Source organism: Mus caroli, chromosome 14 (assembly GCF_900094665.2).
Source record: "Mus caroli chromosome 14, CAROLI_EIJ_v1.1, whole genome shotgun sequence".
Classification (NCBI taxonomy): Eukaryota; Metazoa; Chordata; class Mammalia; order Rodentia; family Muridae; genus Mus; species Mus caroli.
Genome location: NC_034583.1, coordinates 26,626,353 through 26,640,737, shown reverse-complemented (window position 1 = coordinate 26,640,737; position 14,385 = coordinate 26,626,353). Strand labels below are relative to the sequence as shown.

The 14,385-nt window shown below is 41.3% G+C and overlaps 1 protein-coding gene across 1 annotated transcript in view; it reads right to left on the bottom strand.

Annotated features, from left to right (window-relative positions):
- Glud1 (glutamate dehydrogenase 1) overlaps positions 1-14,385 on the bottom strand; it is a 32,974-nt gene that overhangs the window by 12,847 nt on the left and 5,742 nt on the right. The window contains exons 2-5 of the mRNA XM_021182449.2: positions 10,956-11,036; positions 9,115-9,170; positions 6,675-6,738; positions 2,930-3,024 (exon numbers count right to left, since the gene is read on the bottom strand). Of these exons, the coding sequence (XP_021038108.1) occupies positions 2,930-3,024; positions 6,675-6,738; positions 9,115-9,170; positions 10,956-11,036 (296 nt within the window). The remainder of the gene's footprint in view (positions 1-2,929; positions 3,025-6,674; positions 6,739-9,114; positions 9,171-10,955; positions 11,037-14,385) is intronic.

The window sequence follows — 14,385 nt, the reverse complement described above, 5'->3', positions numbered from 1 at the left end:
AAAGCGGAAAAAAAGGGCTTCGGAGCACACTATAAACACAGCAAGCAGACCTCTGTGAAACAGACACATCACTGAACAGAAGAAACGAGAGGAAGTATGCTCATACCTAAAACGATAATGTTAAACCAGTGACAAAATATGCCTGCTAAGTGAATTAAGTTGTCCACTGCAATAAAGTGATCAACTTCATATTACACCCTACCTAGAAGTCACCTGGCTTTTATTCCTATTATTTAACATGAATTTACATTTTTTACAGAGAGAACTTGGAATTGTATTAGTTGCATACTTACCAACAAAAAGAATGAAAGCACGTTTGAAAATTAGGCAATCTAGTAAAAGCCCTTAGTAGTTTTCCCACAGTTCTCTTTCATGAATAATTAACACCATCAACACAAAATTGCAAACTTGGTGCCAAATGGTTCTAAATTGTGGAAATACAAATGCTGGCTGGGGCTGAAGGAAATACTGTGTGAGGTCAGGCCTGGCGCCAACTGCCTCCCTAGCATACCTAATGGAGATACGGGATCATATCCCCAACACTATATTGCCAGGACGGTTAGATGACCGGTAGTGCTAACTTCTTTTAACCTTGGTTTCGGTCTTTGGATTTCCTATCAGTTAAGGACAGAAGCATCCAAGGTTTCTTTGGCAGAGCCTCATAAAACTTCATGCTGCCACAACTGTGTAGGAATCAAGAGTAACTACGCACTGCCTACCAGCTTGCAGTGGTCAGCGCAGAGGCCAGCTCAAGAGCAAGAGCTCAGCTAGTGCTTTCTCAGCATAAAAGGCGGTAGGTACAAAGTCAGATGTGACAGTGAAGGTCAAACTCAGCTCTTTGGGAGCCTGAAGCAGGATAGTTCTAATTTTCTGCCTGAATTGGGCTATTTAGCAAAATTTTGTTTCATTAAAAAAAGCTATGAGTGTGGCAGGCCACACCTAACACTGCTGCATCTCACTTCAGACAGAAGACCTTTTTTTTTGGTACTTAATAAGGGCTGTGGATTGTTCTCAGTACATTATTCTATTTAATCCTTCCTTCTTTCCTTCATCCTAACAGTCTTGGGAAGAAGATATTGTTTTCTTACATACGAGGAAGCTAAGGCAGAGACTCAACTCAAAGCTGGTGGGCGAGGGAGCAGGACTGCCTGTGGTCCAAGCCAGTGTGTAACACCGCTCAGGAAATGTGCCTCTCCTCCAAAGCCTAGCTTCCCAGTAGGGCCCTGGAAAGACCCCTCCTTGACTACCCAGCCTCTTACTCCCTGGAAGGACTGTATTTCTCCTGCACAGCCTGCCTTGCACACCAATGATTCTGTAGCACATATCCAGCTAACTAACAGCCAAACAAGACTCTTCTCCCAGGCAGCAGACACCGTTCAGCCCGTCTCCCTTTGCTTCTCTTCAATGGTACTCTTCTTAGCTGGAGGCTTTGCTTCATGTCCCATTCCCTCTTTCACACGCCTGCTGTTTGGGATCCTCTATCTAGCCCTGACCAATTCCATCTCCGCTATACACAGTGAAACACTCATTATAAGCTCCTCATGGCTTCTCCATTTTTCAGGACAAAGCTTGATGTCTTGGCTGTCCTTAACAGGCAGTGACCTGGCAGGAGCTCTTTAGTCTTTTGTCCCACCCTCCTCTCCTAATGACTGTGTAACACTGACCCCCCTGCATTTCAAGTTCACTGTTTTCTGTACTTTAGGACTTTCTAGTACTTCTTTTTGCCTCCCTCCCTCCCTCTTCTCCCCACCAGCAGTCTTTCAGAGCTCAGACCATACTTCCAATGGTTCTGGGCAGGCACTGCTTTCCTTTTCTATAGTTTTGAAACAGCTTCCACAGTTATGCCATTTGTAGTGTGCACCTGATTTCTACTTAGTGTAAATGAAAAGTTTCCTGAGACAGGGGCTCTCTCTATAGTCCTGGATGTCTTAGAACTCTGTAGACTGGGCTGGCCTTGAACTCAAGTCCCATCTCCCTCTGCCTCCAGAGTGCTGGGATTAAAGGTGGGCGCCACCATGGACCCCCAAATCCCTTTCTAACCCATCCACCCAACTCTATGTTGTGTTCTCTCTGTTTCTTCCCTCTCAAAAATAAATAAGCTGGGAACGCCTTTAATCCCAGCACTCAGGAGGCAGAGGCAGGCAGATCTCTGTGATTTTGAGGCCAGTCTGGTCTACAGAGCTAGTTCCAGGACAGCCAGGGCTGTACAGAGAAACCCTGTCTGGAGGAGGGAAGGGAGAATAACCATCGCTTCCCTTCTTAGTTTATGGACATTGTTTCCCAAGGTTCCACAGCTTTCAGAAATGAAGCTGTTCTCTACACCCTGGGTTCCGGCACTGTGAAGATAGGGCTGGGGTCACACAAACAGCTACTCTTCCTGCGGGATTTGTCATAGCAGTCTCTTCCCTGTCAAGTAAGCCCACACTAGGACCTGACATCTGTGTGTTCACTTACCTCTCTTCCGTCACCTTTACACATGCATGTCTTACCTGCAATCTCAGCTGTTCTCTTCCTCTTAGCCCCCAAAGCTCCAGATGTTGACATTCAACCAGATTTTACAGGTCCAGCCCAAATATCCCTTCAAAAAGGCCTTCTTTAAGAACTCAGAAGTCTATCTTTATGTTACACCATTTCCATACCTTAGCTCATGTGTCTTAGCTCCTCTTTCAGTGAAAGCACTTTTGAGGGGAAGGCAGAACTGAATGTACCATCTATTGCCCTAACAAGTGAGCTGATGCTAAGGGTCTGAGCAAAACCCAGTTCATGCTCACCATGCTTACCGTTCAGAACACAGGGGGCAAGTAATACGCATACCAAATGTATATAGAGGGAGATGAACCCAGTGATTACCAACTTCTCATTAAATCAGATGACTCATTACTTCTGTGGACAGCAATGCAGGAAGCCTTGGGTTTCAGTGGATACTCACATAGTGCCCTATGGTGCTGGCATAGGTGTCAGCGATCCAGGACATCTCCCGCTCACCCGTGCTCATGTCTGGGGCAGGCACATCAATGCCAGGACCTGGGAGCACAGGGAAAGGGCAGTGTGCCAGTTTTTAAGATAAACTTATCCCAAACATAAAGATGCTTGCAATTCTAAGAGAACAATGTCACTGTAGCTAGAAAACTTTATATTTCATTTTGGTATAACAAACTGAAATTATAAAAGTATTCATTAAATGTCTCTTTTCTATGAAACTTGTACACACAATGTTATATCACTATTTCTTCTGTTAGAATTTACTCTGCTGTATCTGGAAGTTACTACAGACAATAGATTCAAGTTACTCCTGGGCTTTCAGGGTATGATGCCGGCAAAAGTTTGACCTCTCAGACTTCAGTGTTCTGAACTATAATTAGAGATACTGTATCATTTGAGCACTGTAACAGGGCCATCCTGGTCACTGATAGATAGGCAGGAAGAGTTAGCTCCCTGTTGGCTGAGGTCTTCTCACTAAATAGGAAGGGATGAGGAGGTGACACTGCTGAAGCAGGTGTGACACTTTCCCTCATGGAGCACTTCTGACTATTAGCCAGTGTCTGTCAGGTGCAGCATTTAGTTTCTTTAGAGCACAGCAAACTACAAAGCAAGGCTGAGAATAACAATGGCTCCTGGGTAATAATGGTACCTGTGTTGCTTCTAACACCGCTGGGTACGGTGAACTACGCATGCAGTGAAGCTCACTCCACTGTAAAGGGAAAACTATGTAGAATGCTCTCAAAACCGAAACAAAGATGCTAGTAAGTAAGACTTGGCATAGCTACACAAAGAAGTACTAAATAGCCATTAAAAATATTGATTTAATGTCTTGGAATTATCATCAAATTCACTATGTGGAAAAGGCAGGTTTCATATAGTCACATGTTTTTACTTACACAAAACTCTATACCCTTTTTCCTTTCCTCTCTACCCTTTGCACGTACATGTCTCTGTCCCTCTTTCTCTCTCTCTATATATATTTATATACATGTATACAGTTAGAGTAAGATAGGTATCAATGACTTGTTTACTATGTTCCTGCAATTTTGCATTGTAATTTTCTATAAACCTTTAAGTCAAGGTTCATGTTTTATGGCCCCATTAAGTCTGTCTCTCCACATCCTTGTCTCTGTATTTTAGGCACCTTTCAATCTCAGAATGGTTAACCTCCACAACCCTGATTTCCATATAGAACTCTGATCTGAAGGAAAGACTTGCTAGCCTCATCCACTGATAAAAAGAGTCTATTTGTCTGGTTTGCAAACTTTCTATTTTTCAAAGTGATATGCTTGGGCTACAGGTTAGCACAATTTTGCCAATTTACAATACATATTTATTTCCTAAGCTAAGGACAAATTGCTATAAGATCTGTTTAGAAATATCTATGGAGTAACATTACCTGCTTCAAAACAATAAATATGAACTGGTAAGTCTGAGGTAAGCAGCTTGTCAATCAAAAAGACATAATGAAAACCACAAAGACATGACTGTTGGCGGATAAGCTTGCATTTCACAAGTTAAACAAGGGGAGCAAGGGGAAATCCATGAAAAATTAGCCTGACAGGCTGAGGGTAAGACTGATCTCCTACTATGTTCCCACAGGATCAAGCTACAGGATGTAGAGATTACAAGCAATCTCTGCACTAAGGAATTCTAACAGGACATGCACATAAGGGTGGGGTTGAGGTTAGGGTAGTTCTGCTGTATGGAGACAAAGGAATAGGAGAAACCTGCAGGGCAAAGTTACAGTCGATAGGTACCACACACACACAGACACACACACACACACTCACTCACATACACACAAACATTTCTAGGCTTTTCCAAGAATCTGAAGAGGGAGTATTTTTCAATTTGTTCTGTGAGACTGGTATTACTTTATTGCCAAGTCTGGACACACAATAATTGTAAAGGGAAAAAGCAATATCTAAGTTTAAGTTGATACTGTAAGAAACAATAGCCATGCTGGTCTACAAATGTTAAACTTCATTTATTTCCTTTTGCATAGGGACAACACACTGTATTAAATATGCAACATCTTGCCCATATGGGTTTGATTATAGAAATTACTAAGTATGCTAACAAAACTCAAAAATAACCCCCAGTATATCATTATCCCTTATAATAGCATCAAAAGGACTATGTAGTTGTCTCTAGTATTGAGAAGTATGAAGAAAATAAGCCCAATAAGCAGAAAGATGTCCATGTTTATGGGTTAGGTTTAATTTGGTAAATATGCCCCCCCTCCATGCCCTCTATATTCAACACAATTCCTATCAAAATCTTACTTTTCCTCCTCTATCCCACTCCACCCATATCTGACCCTAAACTCCCAGGGCTAATAGCGTAAGAATTCAGACTCAAGTCTGATGGTGAACCCTGTAGAAAGGGAAGTGAGAAGACAAGAGATAAGCTTTCAGTTTGCCTTCTACAAGCAAATGGGCCAAATTACTCAGACTTAAATTATTCTGCGTCCTTCAGAGTTCCAGTGAGTCACTTTTGGAACTTTCATGACTTACAACTACGCTGGAAAAAAAAGTATGAAAATATGGCGATAAATATGACTGCATGAAATCTGAAAAACTCAAGGATAAAATATAACTAAGATTTTAGGCTAAGAGCAAACGTGCAATTCAAATAACCACAAAGGCATCACCAAGGCTGGAATGGGAATTCACCATCTTGAAATCAGAAAGCACCCCTGTAGGCAAGAGTGAGGTGCTCATTAACTTCTGTTGGCAGACTGTCTCTGGGCAATGCGGCACAGGTAAAATCCATAGTAGTGATCATATGAAACCGGTCAAGAACCCTAAGGACTTCAGACAAAATCTTGTAACAGTTGAGCTTTTCCTATACTCTCTCCTGTATTCATTCATTTATTTCATACCTTACTTCCTAACAACAGAGCAAGTTTCAATATGCAGCTTAATTGCATAGGAGCTTGTCATTCATGGAGGGAACACGGAGGGAACTCTCAGGCATAGGAAAGCAGAGTTAAGAGGATGCTGTGCCCAACCCGATCCCAGCCAGTTTCCCTTGACCATCCTACTGAGTAACCTTACTTACTTAAGTTAACCAGAAGCCTGTAGACAGGAACTATTAAGACAAAACTACTTAGAAACTGAAGAGTAAACAACTATACAGCACAAGAAACATTCCTATCTCACAAAGAACTTAGCAACACACATACAAGGCAATAAGATAATCAAGCAGGTGAAGTGTCCTTAGAAATGGAGCACGCTCACAAAAGCTCCTCTAACTGACCCGAGCATTCCTCAGAGAATGAAGGAGAATGGAGTAACGAGTTTATGACATCAGCCTCACCACCACCTCCAGTGAGGTAAGGAACAGCTAATACACATTAAAACCACTAGCTTCAAATGACATCAGATTTCTCACATCTTAAAAATACTGTTATAAAGCCAGTATTTAGTAGTCACATCCCTTTCCATGCTTCAGAACAGGGTATGAACAAGGCAGGAAAGATCTCTCCTTAGTGTCCTTGTTCCACACTGCAGCGAGAACCTGAACTTGTTAAAAACAAGCTAAGATGTGTCTATGAGATCTATAATAAAACCTGATTTCTAGAAGGGAAAGGACAACTATACCTAAGGTTTATAAAAGCAGTTTCATCAAGACCGTTACTTTGTAGGTGTTTCACTCTATACAGAAACACATAGGGCAATACATACCAATAAAACCCTTCTTGGCCAGCTCCATAGTGAACCTCCGTGTAATTTTTTCTAATTCATTATCCTACAGAGAGACAAACAAACACAAAGAGAAACACATTTTTGATATAAAGATCAAATGGAAAGAGGATTTATTTTTTTGTTTGTTTGTTTTTTGAGACAGGGTTTCTCTGTGTAGCCCTGGCTGTCCTGGAACTCACTCTGTAGACCAGGCTGGCCTCGAACTCAGAAATCCACCTGCCTTTGCCTCCCAAGTGCTGGGATTAAAGGCCTGCGCCACCCCCTTCTCCCCCACTCCCCGGTGGGAAGACACTCCCAGTACCACCTGTGGAGCAGGCACTTCTAGTTACTTTTTTGACCTTGGTTTTACTATGTAGCAGACTAGGCAGACCTGGAACTATGTATCTCAGTGTGGTAAAGAAAACCTAGGTCAATAACCCCAGTATAAAGAAAAAATGATTTTTCTTTCTTTCTTTTTTTGGTTTGTTTTTTGAGACAGAGTTTCTCTTTCTAGTCCTGACTGTCCTGGAACTCAGAGATCTGCCTACCTCAGCTTCCTAAATCCTAGGATTAAAGGCATGTACCACCACTGCCTGGTTAAAAAAAATAATGAAATAAAAAAAGATTTCAAAAGGCCTGCTTGGACTTCAGAGAATTCAAGGCAACCCCGTGAAGCTCCGTTTCAATATAAAAAGTAAAGAGAGGGTTGGGGAGATACAGCTCAACGGGAGAGTATCTGCCTAGCATGTGAGGACTAGAGTCTTGGTTCAGTGAAGGCATGACTGAGGGAGCCTTACTGGCTGGCCTTGAACTTGCTATCTAGTCTATACTGGCCACGAACTCAGAGATCCACCTACACCTGCCAAACATGGTGTTTGTAATTCCATCACTGGGAACACCGAGGCAAAAGAATGTGTAGACAAATAAGGCTATATAGGTATAGGCTATAAAAGGAAACTTTGTCTAAAATGTGTATGTGTGTGTGCATAATGCAGAACATGACAGTGCGTCCTGCAATCCCAGTACCTAGGAGGTAAAAGAAGCCATCCTAAGGTATATTTACTAAGTCCCAGGTCAGCCAGGGCTTCAGAGTAATAACATCCTCAATCCCCCCTCTTTTCGGTTTCTATCGCGCGCTCTCTCTCTCTCTCTCATACACTCACACAAAACAGTTATAACTATATAGATCCTGAGGTGGTCTCAATAGGGATGGCCCCTATAGACTCATGTGTTTGAATGCTTGGCCCATAGGGAATGGCACTATTACAGAGGTGTGGCCTTGTTGGAGGAAGTGTGTCACTATGGAGGCGGGGTTTGAAGTCTTCTATGTTCAAGCTGGGCCTAGTGTGGCAGTCTCCTGCTGACTGTGAATCAGGATGTAGACCTCTCAGCTCCTTCTCCAGCACCATGTCTGCCTGCATGCTGCCATGCTTTCTGCCATGATGACAATGGACTAAACCACTGAAACTGTTAGCTAGCCCAATTAAATGTCTTCCTTTATAAAAGCTGCTGGGGTCATGGTGTCTCTTCATAGCAATAAAACCCTAAGACAGACTCCATGGGTTAAGTGTTAAGTTTTAACATGGGTGTGGTGACTATGCCTGTAACCCCACGTCTCAGGAGGACTGCAGAGAATGAGGTCAATCTGGGTTATGTAGTGAATCCCTATCTCAAAAACAAAACAAGATCACATGCAAAAAGTGAGACAGAGCTGGGGTTTAACACAGATGCTTAATATAGGCATAAGGGTTAAGAGACCGGCAGTTAAAAAAGAGAAGACACATCCAAGTGCGTGGGTGTGGGCTTCTTGAAAGGGTTACAGAGATAAACAAGACACCCAAGTATGGGTGACAGTGTGTTCAAGGAGTCATCAAATGGTGAATTTCAGAGAATGAAACCACACAGCTAACTACTGTAGCAACCAGTTTTAACTAACTTGGAACTAACAGAATAAACATGATCTTTACTAGATAAGTTATTTGTTGCTAGAATAAAACCTTGGTATTAAAACTTAAGATCAAAATTTTACTCATTTTTTTAATTTTTAGTTTTCCAAGACAGGGCTTCTCTGGTAGCCCTAGCTATTCTGGAACTTACTATGTAGATCAAGCTATCCTTGAACTCAGACATCTGCCTGCCTCTGCCACCTGAGTGCTTGGATTAAAAGTGCTTGGATTAAAAGTGTGTGCCATCATGCTGGGCATAAAACTTAAGATCAAAATTTTTAAAAATTAAAAAAATTGGATGTAAATGTCTATTAACATGAGAAGCACAGACATCAACAGCAAGCAAGTATGGCAAAATACATTAGGTAATTTACAACGGATTCAATCATTATCTGTTTTCCAGTTCCTCCAGGAAAGCCATGGGACCATTAACCTCACTGGCATGAGGAGCACAACTCTAGGCCCTATGTGGACAACACCAGCTGGATACTTACTGTATAGTTCTTGGGGTTGATCTTAACGCCTGCTTTAGCACCTCCAAACGGCACATCTGAGAGAGAATAGTGAAAGATATTGATCCATAAAAGCTAAAAACACATAAAAACAGAAAATACTGCCAATACAGAGAGAGCAAATATCATCAAGTATGTTTCTGAAGTATTCTTGCATCTTCTTCCTTACCTATACACAGTCAGTTATCTGGAGGATGGAATCCAACCCTAGACAAGAATTTTATGTTTCCTATGTACATAATCTACTGGTAATGATGTAGGACAGTTTACTGTTGCCTACATTTTATTTTTGGTTTGTTTTTTGAGACAGGGTTTCTCTGTGTAGCCCTGGCTGTCCTGGATCTCTCTTTAGACCAGGCTGGCCTCGACCTCAGACTGACTTGCTTCTGTCTGCAGAGTACTGGAATTGAAGGCGTGTGCTACCACCGCACAGCCTGATACCTACGATTTGACAATAGCTCAGCTCATAAGTTCAGGTATGGAGCTTTCTACTTGGAGCACTATTTTGGTGCTCATATAGTTCCAGATTCTGAATCATTTCAAGACAGGGTTTCTTTGTGTAGTCCTGGCTGTTCTGGAACTCACAGATCCACCTAACCTATACCCGAGTGCTGGGGTTAAAGGTGTGAGCCACCATCACCTAGCTACATGACTGCTTTAATTCTAGAAAATTCCCAAACTAAAGCCAGTGCTGAAGCCGTAGCTTAGTTGGTGGAGTGCCTGCCTAGGATGAAAAATGCTCTGGATTTAATTCTCAGCATCACAAGAAAACACAGATGTTAAACTTGAAATGAAGTCTTACTGAACAGGTATTATATATAATGCCAGCCAGGTGTTAACTGCATTTAATCAGTATTCTACTACTTCTAAGAGAATATTGTATTTGCTTTCCTTCTACTATGATTTATTTAGACCATGGATGAACATTTAAAACAAGGGTGTATGCTTCAAGAAAATTCAGTTAGCTTCTATAAAAACTTCACTGTTGTAAGTTTGGAAATGATGACAAAGTTCTTATTTCTTTAATTACCATGTTCTCCTTGGTGATATATATTCTATTACCTATGTGTTACAATCTATACTAACGTACAACTATAATGCAAACACACAATTAAGGAGGGAAACCAGTCTTATACTTCCCATAGCCCTTAGAGAGATCCTAAGCAACAAAATGTATGTGTTATAATTCAGAAATGGAGAAGACTATGAAAGAAAGTAAAATAATCAGGTCAGGTTTGGTGATAGACACCTTTAAACCCAGCATTTGGGAGGCGGAGGCAGAGGCAGGAAGATCTCTGAGTTCAATGCCAGACTGGTCATAGAGTTTCAAGCCAGCCAGGGCTATATATATATGATACTATCAATAAACAAACAAACAAATGAAGTTCTTTCAAAAAACAAAAACAATTGTTAAATTTTTTTGTTGTTTTGGTTTTTTTGTTTTTCGAGACAGGGTTTCTCTGTGTAGATAGAGCTGGTTGTCCTGGAACTCACTCTGTAGACCAGGCTGGCCTCAAACTCAGAGATCCACCTGCCTCTGCCTCCCAAGTGCTGGGATTAAAGGCGTGTGCCACCATCGCCCGGCCTGTTAAATATTTTTATAGCATACTAAAAGTAACCATTGGGCCAATGAATTGGCTCAGCAGGTAACAGTCTTAGAAACTTGACAACCTAAGTTTGATTAAGAACCACCTCTACAGTGTTGCCTCTGACTTCCACACACATCATTATAAACACAGTAATAAGAAGAATTTTAAAAAGTAGCCGTGCATAGCCACATTTCCCCAAAGAGTTGTCAGGCATCAGCAGAGACGGCCACTCACCGACCACAGCGCACTTGTACGTCATTAAGGAAGCCAGTGCTTTTACTTCATCCACACTCACGTCAGTGCTGTAACGGATACCTGGGGAGATTCATTTAAAAAAGGAGGGAAGACAGAATTACATCTACAACTTCTGCTAAGTTAACAAAATAGCTATAAATTGAAAACGCCATACCTCTTATATTTTACAGACAAGCTATTTCTATATACAACTGAAATACCTTTTTTTCTTTTTAAAGTTTATGAGACAGGGTTTCTCTGTGTAGTCCTGGCTGTCCTAGGACTTGCTCTGTACACCAGGTTGGCCTTGAACCCTGTGCTGAGCTATAGGTATTTTATGTATAAGGACACCATAAAAGGTAAAAGGGGGTGGGGCTGGAGAGATGACTCAGTGGTTAGGAATACTGACTCTTCTTCCAGAGGTCCTGAGTTCAACCACATGGTGGCTCAGAACCATCTGTACCGTGATCAGATGCCTTCTTCTGGTGTGTCTGAATAAAGCTTTTATATATATATATATATATATATATATAAAGAACGCTTAGATATTTAAAGACAACTAGTACTCAAAAGGCTCTCATCCTGACACCCAGCACTGCAAAAACAAACAAATGCATGCCAGTGAGATGACTTAGCAGGTGACAATACTAGCCACTAAGCTTAATTACTTGCCTTCAATTCCTGGGACATATCTGGTAGTAGATAACTGATACACATATGCTGTGGTACCCAACATACACACAAATCAGTCAATACCAAATAAAAAATTATTAATGTTCTCTTACTGGAAAGATAACAGCTAGAAATGTAGAGTATAACAATACAAGTTTCCACTGAGGAGCTACAAACTCAATGTTAAAAAATACTAGTGGGGGGCTGGAGAGATGGCTCAGAGGTTAAGAATACTGACTGCTCTTCCAAAGGTCCTGAGGTCAATTCCTGGCAAGCAACCATCTGTGCTTGAAGATATCAACAATGCACTCACACACATAAAATAAACAACTAAATCTTAAAAAAAAATATTAGTGGTGGCATGCACCTTTAATCCCAGTACTCAGGAAGACGAGGCAGGAGGATCTTTGAGTTCAAGGGCAGCCTGGTCTACAGAGTGACTTCTAGGACAGCCAGGGCTACATAGTGAAACTGTCTTGAAAAACAACAAAGCAAACAAAAACCCAAACACATGTTTCCAATAGATTAACTTTTTTGTTTGTGGAAAAAAATTTCCCTAGCTACACCCATGTGGAAATATTAGTCACACCACAGGCATTTTTCTGCAGACTATGAACTAATGAAAAACTTCTACTGGAGTGAGCTAGGGGAGGGGTTGTCAGGAGAGCAGAATCAGACCTGGAGCAGACAAGAGGGTAAGAAGGGAGCAGAAGGTAATGAGGCTGTGTGACCTGGGTGAGGAGATTTTCTTTGCAAACTTTCTAAAGAATCAATAGTACACAGGGGCTCTAACCACTGGACTACTGGGCCCAACAGTGATAACACAACACCTCAAGGTAAACCCCAGGAAGAAAACTCCCACGCACACGCCCCAACCTCACATAATAGGTAAATGTAAGGGGCTGGAGAGGTGGCTAAGTGGTTAAGAGCACTGACTGCTCTCTAGAAGGTCCTGAGTTCAAATCCCTCCCAGCAACCACATGGTGGCTCACAACCATCTGTAATGAGATCTGACGCTCTCTTCTGGCGCATCTGAAGACAGCTACAGTATACTTATATATAATAATAAAAAATAAATCTTAAAAAAAAGTAAATGTAAAATAAATTAAGTCTCACAAAAATGAAAACAAAGTAAACCAAATCTTCTACCTCTTCAAAACTAGCTGGGGTTGCCATGGTGATGGAGAAAACAAACCACCAGCTCATTACTTAGAAAAAAGACTAAGTGAAAGCCACAACTGACTGCTTGACATTTTCCTGTTTCTAGTTGAATCAAAACCAAACATACATTCACGTAAACTCCTTAGCTACCATCCTTTTGTATGATGAATTAGTAACTCAACATTTTTGGAAACTTAAATGTTTTTAAAAATTACTTGAACTGGGATCTCCTTAATGAGGCATGGCTTACTCACCCAGAATTCAAATCCCAGTGTCGTTCTAAACTATCTACTTAATAAACAGGAGTCCTAGGCTGTGATTGTAGCTCAGGGGTAGACGGCTCGTGTAAGGCTCTGGGCCTCATCCCTAGCAAAGAAAGCAAAAGAAAAGGAGGGAGGAAGAAAACCAATGAACTTACTCTATGGTGCCAAGGACTCCTGTCTAAGAAGTCAGGAGACATAGGTTTTAAGAACTACTAACAAGCCAGGCAGTGGTGGCGCATGCCTTTAATCCCAGCACTTGGGAGGCAGAGGCAGGCGGATTTCTGAGGTCAAGGCCAGCCTGGTCTACAAAGTGAGTTCCAGTCGGCTAGGGCTACACAGAGAAACCCTGTCTCGGAAAAACAAAACAAAACAAAACAAAAGAACTGCTAACCCACTTGGAAGAGAAAAACTTAAGCTTCTTGGGAAACAAAGTTTAGCTTCTTCATTAAAAATTTAAATTAGGTCTTACAAATGACTTTTTAAAAAGATTACAACTTAAGACACTTGATTAGCACCTTTTCCCTTTGGGACTAGGCATTCTCAGTCATTTAAATCTGTATTTAAATCTTTCCAAATAATCTCTATGCATTATAACTACCAACAATATAGCAGTCTTATATTAATTAAGTCTTGTGCATAAAAGCTTGCCTTATCACTCCAACAGATGGGAGTGAAAAGAGAAAAAAAAGCATTAAAAAAAGGATCTTGTTAAGTTTTAAATAAGAATTACTTACATATTCTTTTCTTCTGATAGTCATACTTTCAACCCCAACAGGTTTGATGCTAAACTATTGAGTATAAAGTTGGGTGACTGGGCTGGAGAGATGGCTCAGTGGTTAAGAACACTGACTGCTCTCCAGAAGGTCCTGAATTCAAATCCTAGCAACCACATGATGGCTCACAACCATCTGTAATGAGATCTGATGCCCTCTTCTGGGGTGTCTGAATAAAGCTACAGTGTACTTACATATAATAAATAAATCTTAAAAAAAAAAAGTTGGGTGACCTAGCTATGGCATGGCTGTGTATGACTGTAATTCTAGCACACAGGCAAATGAGGCCGGTCTGGGCTACATAGTTAAAAAAAAAAAAAAAGGTACCCCTGATATCCCATGAAGTTGGGCAACATTTAACAAGACAAAAAGGCAACAGTAACTATCCAAACTCGTTATGAAAAGGTTCAAAGGACTAAAGCTATCTAGTTTCAACGGGTCTTCGGAGAATAAGGGCAGAATTACCATAGAGGAAAGGGAGGCTAGGAAAGTAACAACCAAGAGAGGACTGTGTGCAGAAGTCAGAGGACCAACTGAATCTAGTTCTCTCCTACTGGGTGG